The sequence below is a fragment of the Halichondria panicea genome, chromosome 15 (assembly GCF_963675165.1).
Source record: "Halichondria panicea chromosome 15, odHalPani1.1, whole genome shotgun sequence".
Lineage (NCBI taxonomy): Eukaryota > Metazoa > Porifera > Demospongiae > Suberitida > Halichondriidae > Halichondria > Halichondria panicea.
Genome location: NC_087391.1, coordinates 2,543,916 through 2,568,819, shown reverse-complemented (window position 1 = coordinate 2,568,819; position 24,904 = coordinate 2,543,916). Strand labels below are relative to the sequence as shown.

General features: G+C 40.7%; 1 protein-coding gene and 2 long non-coding RNA genes across 3 annotated transcripts; all 3 read right to left on the bottom strand.

Moving 5' to 3' along the window:
* Positions 1-5,452: 5,452 nt before the first annotated feature.
* LOC135349001 (uncharacterized) lies at positions 5,453-6,572 on the bottom strand. Its single transcript, XR_010398843.1, has 2 exons — positions 6,474-6,572; positions 5,453-5,983 (listed from the first exon to the last, which is right to left on the bottom strand). It is a non-coding gene; the product is annotated as an uncharacterized LOC135349001 (long non-coding RNA).
* A 4,008-nt stretch (positions 6,573-10,580) lies between these two features.
* LOC135348989 (uncharacterized protein K02A2.6-like) lies at positions 10,581-15,000 on the bottom strand. The gene has a single exon (XM_064547424.1). It carries the CDS (start codon positions 14,743-14,745, stop codon positions 10,807-10,809), a length of 3,939 nt encoding a protein of 1,312 aa, XP_064403494.1. The 5' UTR covers positions 14,746-15,000; the 3' UTR covers positions 10,581-10,806.
* Positions 15,001-20,358: 5,358 nt separating this feature from the next.
* Positions 20,359-23,304, bottom strand: LOC135349000 (uncharacterized). Its single transcript, XR_010398842.1, has 3 exons — positions 22,209-23,304; positions 20,552-22,047; positions 20,359-20,436 (listed from the first exon to the last, which is right to left on the bottom strand). It is a non-coding gene; the product is annotated as an uncharacterized LOC135349000 (long non-coding RNA).
* Between the last annotated feature and the right edge of the window lie 1,600 nt (positions 23,305-24,904).

The following is a 24,904-nucleotide window of genomic DNA, read 5'->3' as shown; positions in this document are numbered from 1 at the left end:
ACCAAGAAACGCTTGCTTCTCCTCTTCATCAAGTGAAGTGAACGTCCATTGTGTAGCGCACCTGTTTCCTTGAAGTAGCCATCGCAAACTAGCTTACTGTTTACTGACTAAAAGACCACGTGTCTAAGCGGATGTCAAGCATTCAATACGCCCCTTTTACGCTCATAAAAGCGTTGCTAAAGGCAGTGAATCTGGGATGCTTGAAATTAGCTGATATTCACAGCTGTACATACGTTAAAAGATACAGCCTGAGCGCAAAGAGTAGTTTGCGTGCAACATTTTTGGTCGGGCCCTGCCCCTTTTATACCCACGCTTCTCGTTTAAACAAAAGCAAATAAACTGAAAGATGTGCACAGATTCCCTGTCAGTCAGCGTGTGAGGTAGCCTTGAAAAAGTCATAGCTTCCTTTAGGAACGTAATTAGTCGTGGAGTATGTCAGGATCTCTTTCTCTCTCTGCATTCTAAATAGCTGCCAGGTACAGGTTGTAACACAACACAAGTTTACATATATAAAGTACATGTGATCACTTTATTAGTGCAGTGAATGGGAAGCCCCTGATGAGAGAAGCTAACATCTTCACGTCCGTCCAATGAACATGTTTTAGATCTCTTTCTCCCTTAATTGTTGCCAGGTACAGGTTGTACCACAAGACAAGTTGACATAAATTATATAAAGTACATGTGATCAATTTATTAGTGCAGTGAATGGAAGCCCCTGATGAGAGAAGCTAACATCTTCACGTCCGTCCAATGAACATGTTTAAGATCTCTTTCTCCCTCTACATTCTTAATTGCTGCCAGGTACAGGTTGTACCACAAGACAAGTTGACATAAATCATATAAAGTACATGTGATCACTTTATTAGTGCAGTGAATGGAAGCCCCTGATGAGAGAAGCTAACATCTTCACGTCTGTCCAATGAATATGTTTGAGGCCACACGTTTTTAATATTCCAATAGTCAATAGCACAATGAAAACACACCCCAAGTGGAGAAAAAAATGCTTGTCTGTAGTTACGTACCTTTGTACTCGAATCAGAATTATAACAGTAACATATAGGCCTCACAAAGGACAAGTATAGTACACATTCAGAGATCATGATCACGGGAACTGGTAACTGAGTATGACTAACAATGAATTCTACTTTAGTTTGCCAGCTATAAATAAGTTTATGTGCTCTTCAAATAGACTAACACATGCACTCTAACTCGACGAGAAACTCAGATGTTATCTTCCTCACCATTCTCTTCAGACGAGGAATCCAAAACAATTGGACTATCAGCAGACTTACCAATTGAGCTAAGCTTCTGAACACTCTATCTATACACATGGTTTCTACTGCACCATTTTTCCCATTATGTTGAAAAAAGAATACCCTGAAAACTCAGAAATTGGGCCTGCCTTTCTTGACTAAGGTCTCCAAAACTTAAAATTTACTGTCATAATTTTATTATCATAATTATTGCCGAGCGGGTGCTACCTGATTCTGGCCCATGTAGATATATATATATATATATATATATATATATATATATATCTGTAACAGATGTGCTCTCCCCGGGGGCGCTATAAGGCAATAAAGAAGCAAACGATGCACTTGCTTAGATGGACGTGGCCACCTCGTACTGAGTGCAACTTAATATCTGCTCACACAGGCTAGGCTAGCTGTCTCTATATAGCTCTCTGTGCATCAACACAAGGGAGGGACATAGCTAGACCACAGCAGGCAGATCAGCAGAGGTCAGCTCATATTATTATAATTTTTATTATAATTTATATTTGAAGGCAGCACAAAGTAGATCTATACTGAAACAGTGTCATGCCTGACATGACGTTTTTATTTTGGTGTAGTTCCTACTGTACAGAGAGAAAGTAGAAGTACAGTGTATATTTTATAAGCTCACAACAAACGTGGATCTGATACTAGACCTCACCACATCAAACTTCCAACAACACAAGTTGACTGTCGGATCCTACAGTTATTTTCTTCACTTTTCATTTAGCTATTATTATCAAACATAAAAAAAATCAGTGCTTCTCACGAGGCGCCTGTGTATATATGTATACATATGCCCTAGTTATCATTTATTATATGGCAAGAGCGACACAATGACGCTTTGGCAGCCATTGTAAACTTTTGGGAAGGAATTTATTAACACCAACAAAAGCAAAGAAACTGAGAGATGTGCACCGATTCCCTGTCAGTCAGCGTGTGACGTAGCCATGAAAAAGTCATAGCTTTGTCGTGGAGTATGCCAGGATCTCGATCTCTTTCTCCCTCAGCATTCTTAATTGCTGCCAGGTACAGGTTGTACCACAAGACAAGTTGACATAAATTATATAAAGTACATGTGATCACTTTATTAGTGCAGTGAATGGAAGCCCCTGATGAGAGAAGCTAACATCTTCACGTCCGTCCAATGAACATGTTTTAGATCTCTTTCTCCCTCTACATTCTTAATTGCTGCCAGGTACAGGTTGTACCACAAGACAAGTTGACATAAATTATATAAAGTACATGTGATCACTTTATTAGTGCAGTGAATGGAAGCCCCTGATGAGAGAAGCTAACATCTTTACGTCTGTCCAATGAACATGTTTAAGATCTCTTTTTCCCTCTACATTCTTAATTGCTGCCAGGTACAGGTTGTACCACAAGACAAGTTGACATAAATTATATAAAGTACATGTGATCACTTTATTAGTGCAGTGAATGGAAGCCCCTGATGAGAGAAGCTAACATCTTCACGTCCGTCCAATGAACATGTTTTAGATCTCTTTCTCCCTCTACATTCTTAATTGCTGCCAGGTACAGGTTGTACCACAAGACAAGTTGACATAAATTATATAAAGTACATGTGATCACTTTATTAGTGCAGTGAATGGAAGCCCCTGATGAGAGAAGCTAACATCTTCACGTCTGTCCAATGAACATGTTTAAGATCTCTTTTTCCCTCTACATTCTTAATTGCTGCCAGGTACAGGTTGTATCACAAGACAAGTTGACATAAATTATATAAAGTACATGTGATCACTTTATTAGTGCAGTGAATGGAAGCCCCTGATGAGAGAAGCTAACATCTTCACGTCTGTCCAATGAACATGTTTAAGATCTCTTTTTCCCTTTACATTCTTAATTGCTGCCAGGTACAGGTTGTACCACAAGACAAGTTGACATAAATTATATAAAGTACATGTGATCACTTTATTAGTGCAGTGAATGGAAGCCCCTGATGAGAGAAGCTAACATCTTCATGTCCGTCCAATGAACATGTTTTAGATCTCTTTCTCCCTGTATATTCTTAATTGCTGCCAGGTACAGGTTGTACCACAAGACAAGTTGACATAAATTATATAAAGTACATGTGATCACTTTATTAGTGCAGTGAGAGAAGCTAACATCTTCACGTCCGTCCAATGAACATGTTTAAGATCTCTTTCTCCCTCTACATTCTTAATTGCTGCCAGGTACAGGTTGTACCACAAGAAAAGTTGACATAAATTATATAAAGTACATGTGATCACTTTATTAGTGCAGTGAATGGAAGCCCCTGATGAGAGAAGCTAACATCTTCACGTCCGTCCAATGAACATGTTTTAGATCTCTTTCTCCCTGTATATTCTTAATTGCTGTCAGGTACAGGTTGCACCACAAGACAAGTTAACATAAATTATATAAAGTACATGTTACCACTGTATTATTGCAGTGAATGGAATCCCCTAATGAGAGAAGCTAATGTCTTCACGTCTGTCCAATGAACATGTTTGAGGCCACACGTGTTGACCTTAATATTCCAAAAAATTAATAGTCAATAGCACAATGAAAACACACCCCAAGTGGAGAAAAAAATGCTTGTCTGTCGCTACGTACCTTTGTACTCCAATCAGAATTATAACAGTAACATATAGGCCTCACAAAGGACAGGTAGTACACATTCAGAGATCATGATCACGGGAACTGGTAACTGAGTATGATTAACAATGAATTCTACTTTAATTTGCCAGCTATAAATAAGTTTATGTGCTCTTCAAATAGACTAACACATGCAATAGACTAGCACATGCATGCTAACTCGACGAGAAACTCGTTCTCTTCAGATGAGGAATCCAAAACAATTGGACTATCAGCAGACTTGCCAATTGAGCTAAGCTTCTGAACACTGTAATCATTTAGTACACATGGTTTCTACTGCACCATTTTTCTGCAGGACACCCAGTCCTGCTATTTTTGTTTAAATTATGGGTGACGTTTTATATATTGGTGGTTTGTCCGAATCCTGGCTGAGTAGTGTCTTTTGCAATAATTATGTGCAAAGCTTACATTTGGCCGTTGCTTCACAGTGGTGGGTCCTCCTAGAAAAATTGCATAATTATGTGCGATCGACTAATTAAGTCAAACTTACACAGAAACTTGCATCAAATATCCTGGAATCGTTTAGTTGATCTTGATCTAAATCCTATACATTATTTTACTTACAAGCTAGGCTTTCAACACTTATAATTACCTCAACTAAGTGCTCGTCCTTTCTTCCCGTCTGAGGAGATACCTGTACGTACACACAGGAATAGAGGCTTCTATTTGCACACATGCGACCAATATTTTGATTGAGGCACACTGGATTGCTCTTCTAATGAAGTGAAGGCCTTCTTACATATCGTGTTTACGTGTGATGACCACGAGAGAGATTTTTGGACCGTGATGCCTAAGTATTTATACGATTCTGTAGACAAAATTGGTGTGTTACCTAAAGAGTAGGTATGCGAACGATTTTTTTGGCCCAAAATGTATATGCATACTGATACACTTATTTGTGTTTAAAGAGAGATTCCACTTGTCACACTAAGACAATAGATGGTCAAGGTCCGTTTGTAGGTCCTCTTGTGAGCTCACTCTTTAAATTAGTTTTGTATCATCATGGTAATTTATTATAATAGAACGGCATACATTTGCTATATATACAATTAAGTTAGTATATATACAGTTACTTAAGTTTGTACTTATACAGTTACTTAAGTTTCAGTAATACAATCACTTAATTAATTAAAGAGTTTTTTGGCAAATGGTGGCTTTGGGTCGTTATCGTTCGTCCTGCATATAATTTTTATACATAAAATAATATACGTAATAATAATTATATAGCATGAGGTATATGTGCATATACAAGCAGTGTCCTGAAGCCCCACATGCACGGCTATAATTATATATCTGCAATGAACACAGCAAAGATGAAAACAGATGATTTGTTAATATAGGTTGTTATGTCATCTATATATATATACATGTACCCTGAACATGAAAGTTACATGTAATTAACCATAACAACAACGTGCATCCATGCACACACGACTAATAATATTATTATGGCTATCTATATCGACAGCGAAGATGTTAACCAATCTTGCTAACGTGTAATGCATAGTATTTTTTTTTATCAGCTTCAGTTCACATCATCACATCAGTTCAATAATGAAATGCAAATACAAAACTAGGTGTATAAACTATAGGTGTAAACTGATTTTAGGCTAATTGTTCTTTGATTGTGATCGTTAAAGTTATTGGTACGATTTGTATTCTTCCTTCTCCATTTCTTTTCCAGGCTGGCTTCCTTTCAAATGAGAGAACATTAAACATTACAGTTGCTGGAGCCTGTATTAATGCCACGCTCTTCCAAAATCTTTACCGCTCCTTTCGGTGTCCCGTCATCAGTCACTAGCCTTGAACCGTTCCTACTCATGTGCATGGTGTCTCTCATCGCAAGCCTCCGGGATTCTTACAAGCCAAGCCTGGATACAACCAGTTCATCAGGAGCATATGCCGTATGACCACACGAGTGATCAAAATTCGGCTTGGGTATTTTGCTACTGCCGTTTCCATTTACTTCAACAGTTGCCATACTCAAAAATTACTCTTGCTGACTGCTTCAGAGTTGGATTACCATCGCTTAAAATCTTGTAATTGTACTTGGTTGTTTCTTACAGCCTCTATATATACATTAGAATGACTTTATAATAACTCAAACTAAAAAGGGTAGCACATGGTCTGCCTTTTTTTAATGCCATACAGAATCAGCGAGAGAAATCAACTCCACTTGAAGAAGCCGTTACATCATATACAGCAGTAACTAGAATTCACCGGAGTCACCAAAAGAATTAAGTTCATCGAGTGTTAATAGGAATATTTCGATGCTCTCCGCGTCTATTTCTTTAAGATTATGACTGACACCACAAATGTCAGTGGAAGATAACAGCCCAATACAAAATAAAGACCAAGCAACCACCCCCACTAACACTCATATTTATACACAGGAAGAACCTTTACACCGCATAACAACGTAACTACAAAATAATTTTTATAGGCAAGAATTCCCAAGACACAGAACAATCCATATGCCGGCCATAGTATTTATACATTAGTTCACTTGTCAGATGATTATCATGGAAAAGGTCCCTCCTATGTAAGCAAGTAACTCACTGCAATTATTCCCCCGTCCTCAAGTTTATGCGCATCATTTTTATAGGCAAGAATTCCCAAGATACAGAACAATCCATATGCCGGCCAAACAACATCGAAGTATATTTAAACTTAAAAGAAAAGGTCCCTCCTATGTAAGTATGAATTATTCAAACATCCATATATGGCCCGCCTGCCCTCAAGTAACTCACTGCAATTATTCCCCCGTCCTCAAGTTTATGCGCATCGAAAGTTTTCCTGCAAGTATGAAGGGGAAAGAGATGAAATTTACACAAGAAAAAATTATAAGATGTACAAAATATGAAGTGCATGTATGGCCTATAAATTCACAGTTTCCTGTGATCGCTTTCTTTTACGGAATGGCCTAGCAAACGGTCCAGCCGAAGGTCCAGTGTTGGACTCATGATCAGAGCCACTCGGGGTGGTGACAACAGTGGGCCAAGAGCCACTCAGGGTGGTTACGAGAATGGGTTCAGAGCCACTCGGGGTGGTTACGACAGTGGGTTTGGAGCCACTCGAGGTGGTGACGACAGTAAGCTCAGGGCCACTCAGGGGGGTGACGACAGTGATCTCAGGGGCACTCAGGGTGGTGACGACAATGGGCGTCATCTTTCCTTCCTCTGTGGTAGGAGTTTCGGCCTCCATAGCACTAACCGTGGTAGTGGTTTCCTGTTCCTGTTCCTCTGTAGCAATGGCCGTGGTCAGTACCCTCTGTTTCTCCACCTCAGAAGATACTTGTAACAAAGCCTCCTCAATGGTGGGTGGTAGAGGTTGAGGGAGTAGTCCTGCCAGTAGAGTTACTACTTTCGTTAGTGCTCTCTGCAAGAAAAGGACACGGTGAAAAAATAATCAATGATTGTAAACACATTAATTTCTCCTTACTGTAAGGAACTTTCAGGACATACACATGCATGCATGCATATATTCAACTTACGATGTATTCAACTTACATTTTGTGCCATTAATGATTGTATCATTCTGTTGTCAAATCCTGGTCCTCTCCTCTCTCTCCACGTTGTCCATTCACCCCATCAGTTCCATTCGCACCATCCACCTCTGGCAATCCATTCATCCCACTCGACCCATCCATCCCAGTTCTTCCCGTCAGTGAAGGTTTTCTCTGCAGCTGGTGGTTCACTCCATGCACGCCATCTATCCCTGGCCTACATCTACCCCTGGCCTACATCTATCCCTGGCCTACCATCCACGCCATCTACCCCTGGCCTACATATACCCCTGGCCTACCATCCACGCCGTCAATCCCTGGCCTACCATCTAAACCATCAACACCTGGTGGCTCCCGTGCAATAATGGTGGGGGTCTGCCCTTTGCCACTGGGAAAAGGCCAGTTGGTGGTCAAGAAATAGCACTGTTGGACTGGAAACGCCGGTGTCTTGTAATAAGAAATAGAGCAATATAAACTTCTAATGAATTATGCTGTCCAAGCTACATATTTATATATTATAGGCGACAAAATTTCACAAAGAAAAATTTTCCCGGGAAAATCCATGAATATCAATCTGTAAGCATGTATGTAAGTTTAAGTTTGCATAATTATAGTAGCTTATTACTTACGATGATCAAACTGCGATGTTCGATGTAGCGTGTATCCTCGAGCATAGAGTGGTCCCCGGCACCAAAATGAGCATCCCCCTTCCATCAAAACTCTGTGGGGTGGAAATGAGCTTAAAAAAATAATTGTGCAGCCGTGATAATTTCAGGAGCATATTCGGCTGCAGCTATAGAGTAATACTGCATTTAAACTTACGGTGACCGGACCACTCGGCTGCAGATAGCATTGTGGGCACAAGTCTGTGGCCCAACTCCTCTTCCCGAACCGGGTGAACAGAACATCTATCATGCAAAACTCACTGGATTGTTGGTGGACCCGTAGTGCAGTTGGGTCTTTGGCAGTCTTGGTGGTGGTGCTGCCGGCGGCGTAACCAGAGGTGGTGCAGAGGCCATTGAGCTCGTTAGTTGATAGTTGATGATAGTCTGATGATAGTTTGACCCTTGTCGAATCTCTTCAAATCACTCCGAACCTCCAAGCCGTTAGACTGAAGATTCAAGTGCTGCAGCGCCGCATTCTTTACCTGCAGTTTTTTAACTTCTTTTTCAGCAGTGTGTGCTCTTTTCTTGAGGTTAGCCTTTTTTGTTAGTAGTAGCGATGAAATTTGTGTCGCTACTACTATCACTCAAACTCTTGATAGATCTAGAATTGTGTCGATTTGATATAACTCGAAGGGTGCTTCGATATTTCTTGCACACAGCACACTTACCAGAAAGTTCACGTTTTATTGCACGAACCGTTTGAGAAAATACACGTCCCTTGAAGGTCACCGAGGCATAATCATCCAATCTAGCGATAGGTGAAATCTGGCAGAATATCAGGCAATGTGTTACTGCCAATGGTTGATTTGATGATGAAGGTGTGCAATTCAATTTGCATAGCTGTAGCTTGGTGAAGGGAGCCACAAATTGTTTCACCCACTGTTTGGGAAGGGTAATATTTTCATGTACGGGTTGCAGGGGATTACTCTATGTCATAATCAGAAGACATCTTAACTCGCGTTCCGACACACTTCTATCACATGACAAACTGATGGTGGTGACGGAATCCGACGTGGCAATGTAGTCCTATGGAAGACTGGCAAAATGCTAGCCTTGCAATTGTGTCCACTGTAGATGAGGGTAGACTTTGATACATGGTGTCGTACACGAATACGACGGCACCCTAGGTTTGACAAAATTTTCCGCGTGTGGTTGGAACCCTTTGGTCTGCTCAAGCGTGATCGGTTGCAGACCGCCAATGCCTGGAAATTGTTGGGCTAATGATGTTATTGTCAAGCCATTTTGATTCAGACATGACCAGTTGACGGTCCGATTCACGTAACGTGTACAAGGGTTTTTTTTATCCAAACTGGGTTGGGTTTTTGTTCTGATTTTGATTCCTTGAAATCTGCAATGTCAATGACTTGACATAAATTATATAAAGTAACATGTTATCACTTTATTATTGCAGTGAATGGAAGCGTTTTCTCCCTCTACATTCTTAATTGCTGCCAGGTACAGGTTGTACCACAAGACAAGTTGACATAAATTATATAAAGTACATGTGATCACTTTTTTTATTATTAGTGCAGTGAATGGAAGCCCCTAATGAGAGAAGCTAGCATCTTCACGTCCGTTCAATGAACATGTTTGAGGCCACACGTGTTGACCTTAATGAAAACACACCCCAAGTGGAGAAAAAAATTCTTGTCTGTAGCTACGTACCTTTGTACTCCAATCAGAATTATTATAACAGTAACATATAGGCCTCACAAAGGACAAGTATAGTACACATTCAGAGACCATGACACGGGAACTGGTAACTGAGTATGACTAACAATGAATCTCAGTCTCTGGCTTATGCGTCACAATATAAAGTGGTTCTAGGATGTGAATGACGTCACATAAAATATATAGTTATGCACAAAATAATAATAATAAAGTGCACAGCGATTATTACTTTAATTGTATTTAAACTCTAATTATTATTGGAAATTTACAATGACACAGTTAATGTCTGTGCGTAACTGGTTATCTTTGTATGTAGACGAGTTACCATATGAAGTACATATGCAATATTAGTGCAGTGAACGGAAGAAGAAGCAAGTCCGATCAACATGTTTGAGGCCACTTGGTCATCTTGAAACAGAATCTATTTGAGATCATTTTTGTAACCATACTGCCAGGTTGATGAGTTAGTATAAAGTCAGTGAACGGAAGGCCCTGATAGCATCTTCACGTCCGATCAACATGTTTGAGGCCACACTTGGTCATCTTGAAAATCCAGCTCCAGAATCTGCTATAGGCACTCCACTGGTCCGAATAAATTGTTGTGATTATTGGGAGGAGTGCGACTGCCCGTCGGTCTTGAACTATTTCCATATAGCCAGCAAAGGTATGTTAATGTATTAATTAATGTGTATTATGAGAGTATTTCATGAAACAGTGATTCATCTATCTGGACTACTACACCACTTCCACCGAGAATGATGCTGGTATTTACCAGCTTCATGCTGCATACCTTCCGCAGCCACTGAAGCATGTTCATGTTGTATCTATTAATTATTGTCTTCACTTTGACATAGATAAATATTCTTGGGGTAGAATAGAACACACCGAGCACAGTACAGAACCTTCTTATATATACAAAGCTAAAGTAACTTCTAGAACTTTCCACTAAGTACAAAGTACAGTTCCAATTCTAGCTAGATTGTTCTAGATCATTACAGATACATTACAGCTACTTCTAGATAGTTCCGGTGGATACTACATTCCTCCACCCTTAGATTGAAGGTTCATCTGTGGTGGGAATTGAATATCCGTAACGTTCCGGTTGTCTATGACCTCTAGTAGATCGTCTGAGAGGCTCTTGAGCTTGAAGTTGCTCTTCTTCTTGTGAATCTTCTGGTTGAGCTGGTTCTTCTTGGTTTTGTGATTCTTCTGGCTGAGCTGGTGATGAGGGTATGTCTATCTCATCGGGCATTTCTTCTTCAGTTTGCTGCGGTTCATCGGAGGATGAAGAGCGACTTCGAACATGATCCACATGTCTCCTAACTAGTCGTTCGTCTTCTAGTCTCACTCCGTACGTAAGATTTCCTTGTTTCGATACAATCACTCCAGGCGTCCATGGTGAATTGGTACCTGCTTCTCTAACATACACTTTGTCTTGTGGGAAGAATGAGCGTTCTTTCACTCTGACGTCATGAGATGACTTCTGCGAGAGCTGTTTGTTTTCTACCTTAGCTCTGATGTTTGGCCTTAACAAGTCCAAGCATGTTCGGAGGGAACGTCCCATGAGTAGTTCTGCTGGAGTCTGGCCAGTTGTAGAATGAGGCGTTGTTCGATAATGAAACAAAAAACGAGCTAGTTTGGTACTTAACTCTCCAGATCCACTTTTCTTCATTGCTCTCTTGAAAGTCTGGACTGCTCTTTCTGCAAGACCATTGGTTGATGGATGGTATGGTGCAGATGTTAAGTGACGAATTCCATTGCTCTTGGTAAATGTCTTGAACTCGAAACTTGTAAATGGAGTGCCATTATCAGACACTATGACTTCGGGTATCCCGTGGGTAGAGAACACTTGCCTAAGTGCTGTAACTGTCTGAGTGGAGTTGGCAGACGACACAGGCATAACTTCTAACCATTTTGAGTAAGCATCCACAATTACGAGAAACATTTTCCCGATAAATGGTCCAGCGTAGTCGATGTGTAGTCTTGTCCATGGCGTCTTTGGCCATTCCCAAGGATGTAAAGGGGCAATTGGAGGAGACTTTTGGTGAAGTGCACACATCTCGCACGTTTTTACCTTGTTTTCGATATCCGAATCGATTCCTGGCCACCAAACGACACTTCTTGCTAGTAGCTTCATCTTTGTTATTCCTGGATGTCCATCGTGTAGAATTTCTAAGGTCTTGTTTCTGCCTTCTTCTGGAACAACAACTCTTTCTCCCCGCAGCACACAAGAATCCTGTACACTTAATTCCTTGTGACATTTTTGGTAGGGTTGCAACTTCTCGTCATCTGAGAATTTCCATCCTGACAACACTAATCTTCTGACTTTAGACATTACTGGATCGTGGTCTGTCCAGAAGCGGATTTTCTTGGAATCGACTGGTGCACTATGAAGAGTTTCCATTAAAAGAACTGTTTCTCCTGGCAGACTCGCTTCTTTCACTGTCTCTGGAAGAGGTAGGCGGCTTAGGACATCTGCGTTGCCATGTTGTTGTCCTGGTCGGTATTCGATCTTGTAATCGTACGCACTGAGAATCAGAGCCCATCTCTTAATCCTGGCAGATGCCAACACCGGTATCGGCTTGTTTTCACTGAGTAGGTGTTGCAGTGGTTTGTGATCAGAGAGAATGATGAATTTTCGACCTTGTAGATACTGCTGGAACTTCTTTACTCCAAATACAATTGAGAGTGCTTCTTTGTCCAATTGGGCATATTTTCTTTCAGCCGGTGCCAATGATCTGCTGGCAAAAGCTATTGGCTTCTCACTTCCGTCATCCAGTCTGTGTGAAATAACTGCTCCTAACCCATAAGGTGAGGCGTCACATGATAGCAACAGGGTCTTTTCGGGGTTGTAGTGTGTGAGTACATTCGTAGACGTCAGTTGCTGCTTAGCTTCCTTGAATGCTAACTCCTGTTCTTTTCCCCATGTCCACTTCACTTCCTTCTGCAGGAGCTTGTTCAGTGGTGCCAGCTTACTGGACAGATTGGATAAGAACTTTCGATAATAACTGATAGCGCCCAGGAAAGATCTCAATTGTTGGAGATTGTTGGGAGCTGGTGCTTCAAGTAGAGCTCGAACCTTCTCTTGGCTAGGTTGTATGCCTTTAGCTGAGATGACGTGACCCAAATACTGAATACTTGGTAGCATAAAGGCTGATTTGGCAGGGTTGAGTCGGAGATCTGCTCGTTCCAATCGTGTGAGTACCTTGTCCAGGTTTTGCAGATGCTCTTGTTCTGTTTTTCCGGTGACAACAATGTCATCAATGTAAGCTGCTACTCCATCGAGACCGCTCAAGACTCCATCCATAACTCTCTGGAATATGGAAGGTGCTGAAGAAATACCGAACGGAAGTCGAGTATACTGGAAAAGACCTTTGCTCGTGTTGATAGTTGTGAACTTCTTGGACTCGGTATCAAGTGAGACTTGCTGAAAAGCGTTAGATAAGTCGAGTTTAGAGTATGTTTTACCTCCTTCCAGCTGAGAGAATAGATCTTCAATCCTGGGTAATGGGTACTTGTCTAGCTTCGATGCAGAGTTGACTGTCACTTTGTAGTCGCCGCATATACGAAGAGATCCATTGGGCTTGATCACAGAAACAATGGGTGCAGCCCATTCAGAAAACTCTACAGGCTCGATGACGCCTTCATTCTGAAGTCGGTCTAGTTCGGCATTGACCTTTACCCTCAGAGCATAGGCTACAGGCCTTGCCTTGCAGAATCTCGGTGATGAGGCAGGGTCAACATGAATCCTTGCTGAATAACTTTTGACTAGTCCAAGTCCTTCCTTGAAAACATTGGGATGTTTCGCAATAACAGCTTTCAGTGTGTGTTCCTCTTCCACTTTGTGCACTAACTTGTTCCAGTTTAGGCGGATCTTTTTCATCCAGTCTTTTCCAAGTAGACTTGGACCATTTCCAACGACTACTAGAAGAGGAAGCTGCTCCTTTTGACTCTCGTAAACCACTTCAATCGTCGTGGTTCCCTGTACCTTGATGATTTCTCCTGAGTAAGTACGTAACTTGACATTTGTATTCTTCAGTGGAGGTAAACGACCTCGCCAGAGTTTCTTGTAAGTAGCTTCACTGATGATGGAAGCTGAAGCTCCGGTGTCCACTTCCATTTCAAGGTCAGCTTGATTTGCTTTCACGGTAACAGTGATCGGCTCAGTAGTGTTCGTTCTTGTACAATGTAGGAGTAGAATTTCATCTTCAGTTCCTTCTGACTCACTTTGTTCCTGACTGACTCTATGAGTTGACTTCCTTTTTGTCTTAGAGCGACATACTCGAGCGATGTGTCCTTTCTTCTTGCATTCACGACACTCAGCTTCTCGGAATCGACAATCCCTTTGGGCATGGTTTCCTCCACAGCGGTAGCAAGGTCCAAACGTTTTGCTCTTGCTTTCCTTTTGACTTGTTTTAGAGTGCTGGACTTTGTGTAGAGCTTCAGTGTTCTGTGTCTTGCTTGCTTGGAGTTCTTGAGAGTTGCGAGTTGCTGCCTCTGCCGCTAATGCTAATTCCATAGCTTTTTGAAGGGTGAGATTTGTTTCTGAGAGTAAACGCTGTTGAATCCTCCTATCTCTGACTCCACAAACGAGTCTATCTCTAAGCATGTCATCCAGAATAGCTTCGTATTTGCAGTGCTCAGAGAGTCTTCTCAGGCTGGCCATGAATGCTGAAATTGTCTCTCCTTCTTTCTGGCTTCGCATATTAAAATTGTATCGCTGCACGATAAACGATGGTGGAGGCTGGTGGTGTTCTTTCACGAGTTGTACTACCTCTTGGAAAGTCTTGGTGCTTGGCCGTTCTGGAGCCACTAAGTCTCTGATCAGTTGATACGTTGATGCTCCACATACACTCAGTAATATAGCCCTCTGCTTCTCTGCAGCGTCGACATCATTCGCCTGAAAATACTGCTCTAGTCTTTCAGTGTAGGATATCCAGTCTTCTTTGTCTGGACAGAATTCTCCAAAAGCGCCATGCTGGGTAGCCATAGCTTCTTCTTGTCTTCTGAGTTAATCCTTGTCGCCAATTGTTGTATCTATTAATTATTGTCTTCACTTTGACATAGATAAATATTCTTGGGGTAGAATAGAACACACCGAGCACAGTACAGAACCTTCTTATATATACAAAGCTAAAGTAACTTCTAGAACTTTCCACTAAGTACAAAGTACAGTTCCAATTCTAGCTAGATTGTTCTAGATCATTACAGATACATTACAGCTACTTCTAGATAGTTCCGGTGGATACTACAGTTCACCTGTACACACTGGAAGTTGGTAGGCCCAGAGGTGAATCAGGAGGATCCAAGTCCGAAGGGGAATTACAGTTTTGCTAGTCTTACGTGCCTTGCAGGCAACCAATCTTTCACATCTCTCTTCCATGTCATCACCACAACTATAATGATTTGTGTTGTAATAATGTTTTCTAGAGTTATACTGTCTTACCGAGCACAATCCATGTCGTCTGCGAGCAAACCAAGACTTCTTAGATACACTAATATTTGACTTGGTGAGCCAAAAGCTGCTGTACCAACATTAATGAGAGACATACTACATGAATTTATCAGTGTAGTGGTGCGAAATTTACATGTGGTCCGCGAAATACAAATGGGCGTGTGTTATAAGCGCGAAAGATGAGCACCGGAAGTGGGTGTGTCATCATGTGGCTTCTGACCATGCCCCCTTTCGTCTCAGCCAGGGAGCTGTGTGTCTCTACTTGGAGGCTCTGGTCTGAAGAGTTGGAAAAGGATTTATTGCAGTGTACGGCTTCTCTCCCTTATGAATACGGAAATGAATCTTGAGATTCCCCGGACGAGAGAACGCTTACACAGCACCAGCTTGAACACTAGTTACCCGAGGCGCGCGTGGGCGGCCACGGGTATAGTAGTCCGTTGGTCTGTTTGTTTGTTTGTTTGTAATGTGTGAGTCTACTCACCTGCATGCCATGGCACTGCGTTTACAGCATGGATAGCCTTCATACAACAAGTTATTAATTTTAATAGTGGCAGAATTTCATGTTAAACCTTCGTTGTCAAATAAAAACGAGCAAAAGCTAAGAAGCTTGTGACTGGGTCTGCTTACCTGGATGCTCTAGCACTGCGTTTACAGCATGGGTAGCCTCCACACAACAAGTCAGTACTTCTAATAGTGGCAGCTTTCGGTGTTAAAGCTTCATTGTCTAATAAAAGCGAGCAAAATGTAGCTTGAACAGAACTTGCACATGCGTTACTTATAACTGAAGTGATCCTGTACCAGGTCCAGAAACAATGGAACAGGGTCACTAAAGTAGAAAGCTGTATATACCAGGAACAATATTGGAACAGGGTCACTAAACCAGAAAGCTTGCTTTAGCTGACTGGGATCCATGCAGGACCTGGAGCCATACTTCTCTGAGACTCCATGCTTCTTTGCTGTGATCCTAATCCACAGTGCATATATTTATAGTACTACTACCTGTTCTCAAATGTTTCAGCATGCCTCCAGTCTGGTTTAGTTTTATTGCTCCTGAGTTGCTGTGCAAGTCATGCATGATGATGATAACAACATCACTATATGCACTGCATTATATCAGTCTTCTGGTTTCTTTATAATCATGTCACCAGCCGAGGGTTTGCACTTTAGTGCTCTAGTTGAGCTAGGTACTAGGTAGGTACGTACGTATGAGATGTTTCTCAAAGTTTTTGTCCAAGACATATTAATTATACTCTGTATTATTATATTTGCTTGGTTGCTTGAAAAATGATTATAATTATAAGTTGGAGGGCAAGAATAAGAAATCCTACTTGGTCAGAAGTGACCCAACCATGGACCCATCCATGAACATATTCCTATCCAGAACACCTGGTTGTTTACAGAGACTACCAAGAAATTGATGGCAACTAGAGAGAGGATATCGGCATTTGCAACAAGAATGCGACCGTGTGTCTGTAATGATCGTCTTTGTCAACGGCCATGATTCAGATTACGCTGGCTATAGTTAAGAAAATAGTCGATGTAAAGAAGAGGGAGTTGGATAGTGGTGGTATACTGATTGAATATACACCGTTTCAAAAGACATACAAACCAATTTCAAAGCTTCATGTGGAACTCGCCGCTATAAAACAGCCAGTAAATTCTGTGAAACGATGGTTCAATGAAATAATTACTCTTCATCATTATGATTATTTTAACTTCACTTGTCCTGCACAAATCGTTTGAAGCTATCAAGTTTGAATATATTCACTTATATCATAGGAATTTCTATGAGCAAGCAGTGTCACAATACTCAATGGAACCTGTACATAGGTAACGAGTGGCTGGATGAAATAAATATACACATGATACTTACCTGAAGCATGTTGACATGACCAACCAGCTGATTTGAGGGAAGTCCATTACTCAACGGAAACTGTACATATGTATATTTAGGTAACGAGTGGTTGGATTTGACAAAATGTTCACAGAACACGTATCAGGCCAGTAGATTTGAGGGTGTCATTGACAGCATTTACAAGAGTTGACCTTCCCACTGCTGGGTATTTCTTCTGCACAAACCCTGTACGCGTATGACATGAGTTTATCATACAGATTTCTTATGGTGTTATAATTATATATAATAGCTATAACTTACTGAACTCTTCATTGAGCTTCGGAAAGCGTCTCGTTCCAAAGCATGAGGATTTAGCAAGCAGCGTCGGAGGGAAGAAGCATGAGATTAAGTTACGCATGAGTCGAGTGGGTGAGCTGCAGCTCTGGTCCAGAGCCTCATCGAGCTGGCATTGTGTCAGATATACTCCGTAGCTCTCAATATGTCTGGCCTGCATGTTTGTGTTGCATGCATGCATGCACAACACATATATATATTTATTATACCATAATTATAGCGGTAAATAAATTATGGGTGACGTTTTATATATTGGTTGGTTGTCCGAATCCTGGCTGAGTAGTAGTGTTTGTTGCAATAATTATGTGCAAAGCTTACATTTGGCCGTTGCTTCACAGTATCACTGGCCGGTGGTGGGTCCTCCCAAACTTACACAGAAACTTGAATCAAATATCCCGGAATCGTTGAGTTGATCTTGATCCAAATCCTATACATTATTTAACTTACAAGCTAGGCTTTCAACACTTATAATTACCTCAACTAAGTACTCTTCCTTTCTTCCCGTCTGAGGAGATACCTGTACGTACACACAGGAATAGAGGCTTCTATTTGCACACATGCGACCAATATTTTGATTGAGGCACACTGGATTGCTTTTCTAATGAGGTGAAGGCCTTCTTACATATCGTGTTTACGTGTGATGACCACGAGAGAGATTTTTGGACCGTGATGCCTAAGTATTTATACGATTCTGTAGACAAAATTTATAATTAACTTTCACCATACCGTACTAGCCAAAGATTTCGTCCTTGAAGTATCAGGGTTTACTAGCTATTTCAAGTGGTTAGTCGGACAGTCTAGATCTACATAGCTACATGTGGTGTGTTACCTAAAGAGTAGGTATGCGAATGATTTTTTGGCCCAAATGTATATGCATACTGATACACTTATTTGTGTTTAAAGAGAGATTCCACTTTCACACTAAGACATTAGATTGTCAAGGTCCGTTTGTAGGTCTGTTAAGTCCTCTTGTGAGCTCACTCTTTAAATTAGTTTTGTATGATCAGCAAAGATGAAAACAGATGATTTGTTAATATAGGTTGTTATGTCATCTATATATATACATGTACCCTGAACATGAAAGTTACATGTAATTAACCATAACAACAACGTGCATCCATGCACACACGACTAATAATATTATTATGGCTATCTATATCGACAGCGAAGATGTTAACCAATCTTGCTAACATGTAATGCATAGTATTTTTTTTTCATCAGTTCAGTTCACATCATCACATCAGTTCAATAATGAAATTCGTTAAAACTCAATTAACACAAAAAAAGTAATACATTTGAATACAAAACTATAGGTGTATAAACTATAGGTGCTTTTAGGCTAATTGTTCTTTGATTGTGATCGTTAAAGTTAACGGTACGATTTGTATTCTTTTCGCAATTTCGTCACTTCCTTCTCCATTTCTTTTCCAGGCTGGTTTCCTTTCAAATAAGAGAACATTAAACATTATAGTTGCTGGACCTTCTTGAAATTGTTTCGCTAGATATTGAGTACAAAACTTCTGATACTGTTTGCCGAACTGATAATCACGATGAGTGTAGCACTTTGCTTTACCCCACACTCTCAATTCCATTGAGTTCACAATGGAATTCTGTTTTGGGAGTAAAAATACCACATGTTCGTTATTTTCTACAAGATTGTGCAAAGCATCGTGAAAATCTTTTAGGCAACTCAGTATTACTTTCATATCAGCAATGAGCCTGTATTAATGCCACGCTCTTCCAAAATCTTAACGCTCCTTTCGGTGTCCCGTCATCAGTCTAGTGAGGAAAGGTTAAGGCTAGTGCCTTGAACCCATGTGCATGGTGTCTCTCATCGCAAGCCTCCGGGATTCTTACAAGCCAAGCCTGGATACAACCACTTCATCAGGAGCATATGCCGTATGACCACACGAGTGATCAAAGATCCTGAAAATTCGGCTTGGGTATTTTGCTACTGCCGTTTCCATTTACTTCAACAGTTGCCATACTCAAAAATTACTCTTGCTGACTGCTTCAGAGTTACATGGATTACCATCGCTTAAAGTCTTGTAATTGTACTTGGTTGTTTCTTACAGCCTCTATATATACATTAGAATGACTTTATAATAATTCAAACTAAAAAGGGTAGCACATGGTCTGCCTTTTTTTAACGCCATACAGAATCAGCGAGAGAAATCAACTCCACTTAATTTATAATTATAGGCAAGAAGAAGCCGTTACATCACATACAGCAGTAACTAGAATTCACCAGAGTCACCAAAAGAATTAAGTCAATTTATAATCCAAGCAACCATCCCCACTAACACTCATATTTATATACAAGAACCTTTACACCGTAACTACAAAATAATTTTTATAGGCAAGAATTCCTAAGATACAGAACAATCCATATGCCGGCCAAACAACATCGAAAATCCAGTTTGTATATTTAAACTTAAAGTGAAAATGTCCCTCCTATGTAAGTATGAATTATTCAAACATCCATATATGGCCCGCCTGCCCTCAAGTAACTCAATGCAATTATTCCCCCTCCCCCTGTCCTCAAGTTCATGCGTATCGAAGTTTTCCTGCAAGTATGAAGGGGAAAGAGATGAGAAAAAATTATAAGATGCACAAAATATGTTCACAGTTTCCTGTGATCGCTTTCTTTTACGGAATGGCCTAGCAGACGGTCCAGCCGAAGGTCCAGTGTTGGACTCATGAGCAGAGCCACTCGGGGTGGTGACAACAGTGGGCCAAGAGCCACTCAGGGTGGTTACGAGAATGGGTTCGGAGCCACTCAGGGTGGTTACGACAGTGGTGGTGACGACAGTGATCTCAGGGCCACTCAGGGTGGTGACGACAATGGGCGTCGTCTCCTCCATAGCACTAACCGTGGTAGTGGTTTGCTGTTCCTGTTTCTCTGTAGCAATGGCTGTGGTCAGTACCCTCTGTTTCTCCACCTCAGAAGATACTTGTAACAAAGCCTCCTCAATGGTGGGTGGTAGAGGTTGAGGGAGTAGTCCCGCCAGTAGAGTTACTACTTTTGTTAGTGCTCTCTGCAAGAAAAGGACACGGTGAAAAAATAATCAATGATTGTAAACACAATAAAATTTATTTATTTGTAAGGAATTTCTCTAGGAACTTTCAGGACATACAATTCAACTTACTTACATTTTGTGCCATTAATGATTGTATCATTCTGGTCCTCTCTCTCCTCTCTCTCCACGTTGTCCATTCACCCCATCAGTTCCATTCGCACCATCCACCCCTGGCAATCCATTCATCCCACTCGACCCATTCATACCATCTATCCCAGTTCTTCCCGTCAAACCGTTCACTCCATGCACCCCATCCACGCCATCTATCCCTGGCCTACCATCCACGCCATCTACCCCTGGCCTACCATCCACGCCATAAATCCCTGGCCTACCATCTAAACCATCAACACCTGGTGGCTCCCGTGATCATGCAAAACTCACTGTACCCGTAGTGCAGTTGGGTCTTTGGCAGTCTTGGTGGTGGTGCCGCCGGCGGCGTAACCAGAGGTGGTGCAGAGGCCATTGAGCTCGTTAGTTGATAGTTGATGATAGTTTGACCCTTGTCAAATCTCTTCAAATCACTCCGAACCTCCAAGCCGTTAGACTGAAGAATCAAGTGCCGCAACGCCGCATAGACCCCTTTCGCCCATGCAATGACCGGATGTTAATTTTACATCCTGCAACAGATTACAATTCTTGTCAATGGAAAGCTGCTGGTCTACTCAGACTACTGCTCTGTAACTCTTAATCAGGTGCCTTTTGACTTCTGTTTCCTATAATTATTGCTCCATTTCTTATAAGCTCTGTCATATGCCAACCAACCATCTTTGGGAAGAAATACCAGAAATACCAGCATTTATTTGAATGTCTTGGGGATATGGTCGTAGTGAGTGACAATGACAGTGATGTTCTGGAGTACACAAAGGAATGGATGGCCAAGGTTAAGGTTAAGGTTAGGGTTTATTTCCTTTGAATAACCAGGCATTTACCCTATTTGTGGACATTGAGAAGCAAACGCGAGTGCTACTTACAAGTCATATGCTCAAAAAGACCTCAAAAGACCTAAGATAGTGGACAGCGACAGTGTTCAGTTCCACTGGACACTGCTATGTCAATGCATAGAAAAGGAAGAAGATGTTGCTTGGCTATTAGCTGAAATAGTTAAATTGTATGTGTATTGCTGCCATGTGGATGGAGCAGTTCAAGAGACTAGAAAAACGATCTACAAAGAAGAGCGTTGAACTAAGGAAACAACTAGTCCCATAGATTGAAGATTTGATTGTGACATTGTCATACAACAATTATTATATATATACATGTCATATCAGAATTAGTATAAGTTATATAAAAAAATATAGAACTTTGTGAGCGATATAAAAATTCTGTTAGTGCCGCTTACGTTTTGGCAAAGGTACTTCATCATCTTTACTTAATATATGATCTTCATTACCTAGAAGCCGCTTTACGCGATCTAGGTTCAAAGACTCTAATGGCCACAGCATTCTGTGTACACTCCTTGAAATTGGGGTTCCCGGGACGGTGTCCTCTTGACTAAGCAGGAAGACAGGAAGAGGTCATTTGAGTTTGGCTGACATAGGAGAAACTTGGTCATTTCGACAAATGATTTGACTGGGAAATCATGGTAAACATGGCAATAAACATGTATACATACAGTATCAGTGATACATGTAGTACCGTATTTAGATTTTATTGTAGCAAATTGACTAACTCTCGCAAATTTCGTAAACATTCTAGTGATACGGTAGTTGTCCAACATGCACGTCACTCACCAGTAATGCGTAGTCCTTTTAATGTTTCCTCACTAATACCAAGAGTTCATTAGGAAGAGTACGCAACTCCAATAGACTGTGCACAAAAAGCATTCCTCCACTCCTACGTCACAAATCTCTATACTGTAACCACAACCACTTGAGATACAAGGTGTTACAATAACAATGTTGATACTACTCTCACCACATGCAACATGACTCAACTGTACTGCAAAAGAAATTATAAATATCATGTCCAAAAAGATCTCCAAGAAGGTCAAAGAAAGTGTTGCTGATGAAGTTGTTTATATCCAGATCCTTCTTTAAACGCTTCATTCTTTCCATTTGACTTGCAGGAGATAAATTTGAAACTGGGTAATTTGATGAGGAGTCTCACCTACCATGCATCTTTCTGTTTAGGAGTAACAGTAACAGCATACTCATAATTTTGTACAAGCCGTTTTGCTTTTTTTTTGCACTCAGAACACACATTATGTAGATGGTGTGAAAGGCTTGTGCCATAGAAGGCATGTATTACACTCGTATCGTTTGCAAGGAATTTCAAAACTTCTGATGTCTTTTTGACGAAACCCTGCCGTGTCACACTTTCTCTCATACCAATCATGAAGAAGGCCAGGGCAAAGCTGGAAATTTGAGCTTCTATTAATCAATCCAATAACTTTGGACATGTTTAGATGTGGATCGATTAAGCCTATTAATGATGATATAGGAATGGTATAGCTAGCAGAAACATTTTACCCTTTAATCTCTCCACATTTCGTAATACAGGAAAAAGGACATCTACCTGGTACACCAAGGTACTCGACACAACGATCCTAACAGCATCAACAGCTTTGAGTACACATCGAAGGAGTAATTTCCAGCCACTGAAGGGTGCTCGAGCCGTTGTCAAGCAATCGATGCTTTACAGTTGTAGACAACATAATGATAGTTAACTCACTAGCTATTTACAGTGCAGAGAGCTAGTGCTAGTGCAGTGTTCAGTGGAACAAAACAACTCCTGAGCTGAGGTAACATGCAATTCTATAAAAAGCGCAGCATAATCATCATTATTCATTATCCACAGTTTACACAACACTTTCACAGTTTATATGTCAGCATGGATCAGGTGGAGTATACGGCACCTCGCTAATTAGATTCATAAATGAGTGGGCGTGGCACCGGAAGTCATGTGGCAAATAGCCAGGTAGTTTGGCGGTAGTTTGGCGCGAAATTGAAGGCTATTTCTGGTGAACAAATTATAAGGATGTCCTTCTTGGAGTTAGTGTATGGTGGGGTGGATAGAATTATTACTTATCATCGGGGGAAATATCTGCTGGCATCTAGCTGTGATTGTTCAAGGTACAATGATTAAAAACATAATAATAATAATAAATTAATTCATCACAAAACAATGATAATAGTATATAAATGATCAAAACGTCAAATTAATACAGGCGAAGTGTGCTAGAGGAAAGTCTAGTTTGAAAAACACTCTCCTAAACATTACTTGGGGGTTATAGAAAGCTGATTTTTGCCTTCACTACACATTAGGCGAAACACGGATGGTTTTGCACTTGGTACAGGTCTTCAATGTAAAAGCATCACGTGAACCACTTCCATTGCCAATCCCCTTCTACTCTATCTATGGTTGGATTAGGCTTCACTTTCGCTCTCTTAGTGTCTTGGGGCGTACATTAACTTAAAATAGCTTGCATACAAGTGACCGTGCCTAATATTTTTGAAGTTTAGCTGCATTTTCCTAGTTGTGTAAAAAAAATTATGAAAGACAATCTAATCAAGACCACAATCATTTACCTGTACTTTTTTTTTTATTGCTGGCAGCAGCAGACGTAGCTTTGCCTTCTTTGGGTTTTGGCCCCTTTGGAGTAAATTTCAATGGTCTGTTGTCGAGTCAACTTCACCTAAAGCTGCAGGAAAAGGCAGCAGAGAGCATCTCCTCCCTTGTTATATCACATGTACTAAGAGCTTTGCAGTCTTTGTTTAACTGCTCGGTAATAATGCTACAAAAATAATGAATGCCTGCCTCGGTGGAGCTATATAACATTTTAATTGATACACACATTATGATAATTTTGTTGCATCGTGGATTGAAGATAGTTGCATGCAGAGTTGAGTCGCAGGGAAAGTGCAGGAGTGGGTAATGATCGAGGATGATTGTTGTTAAAAAGGATCGATGCCAAAAGTTCAAAGTCTAATGCTGAATGAAACTTTGATTAGTACCAGCGGCAGCCAGGAGTGTATGCACTGTTGTTTATAGTACATGTTGAGGTATATGGAACGCCGTTTGCAAAAAAATTCAGGCAGAATGTAATTGCGTGTGCATCATCGATTTTGAAAATCGATTTTTAATCTCAATTTTTACAGTTGATTTTCGGCCATTTTTGATAATGGATTTCCGATAGAAATATAAAGTCACATAACTATGTGATGTATCACATGACTAGAGGCCCTATTACCTTATTCAATGCGTACCTTACATGGCTGTGTTTGTGAAGCTACTCTGGAAGCAGTAAAGTTTTATTGCATTGAAGAAGATAGCACAAGAGAAAACACCAAGGAATGTCTTCTTGAAATGCTAGAAATGAGCATTAACTATCTTGATCTGGTAAGTAACGATAAAGCAGTCAGAAAATAGAGAACAGAGAAGAGGAATACCCAAAATTGTGATTGCTAGAGATTGACTCACAAGTTAC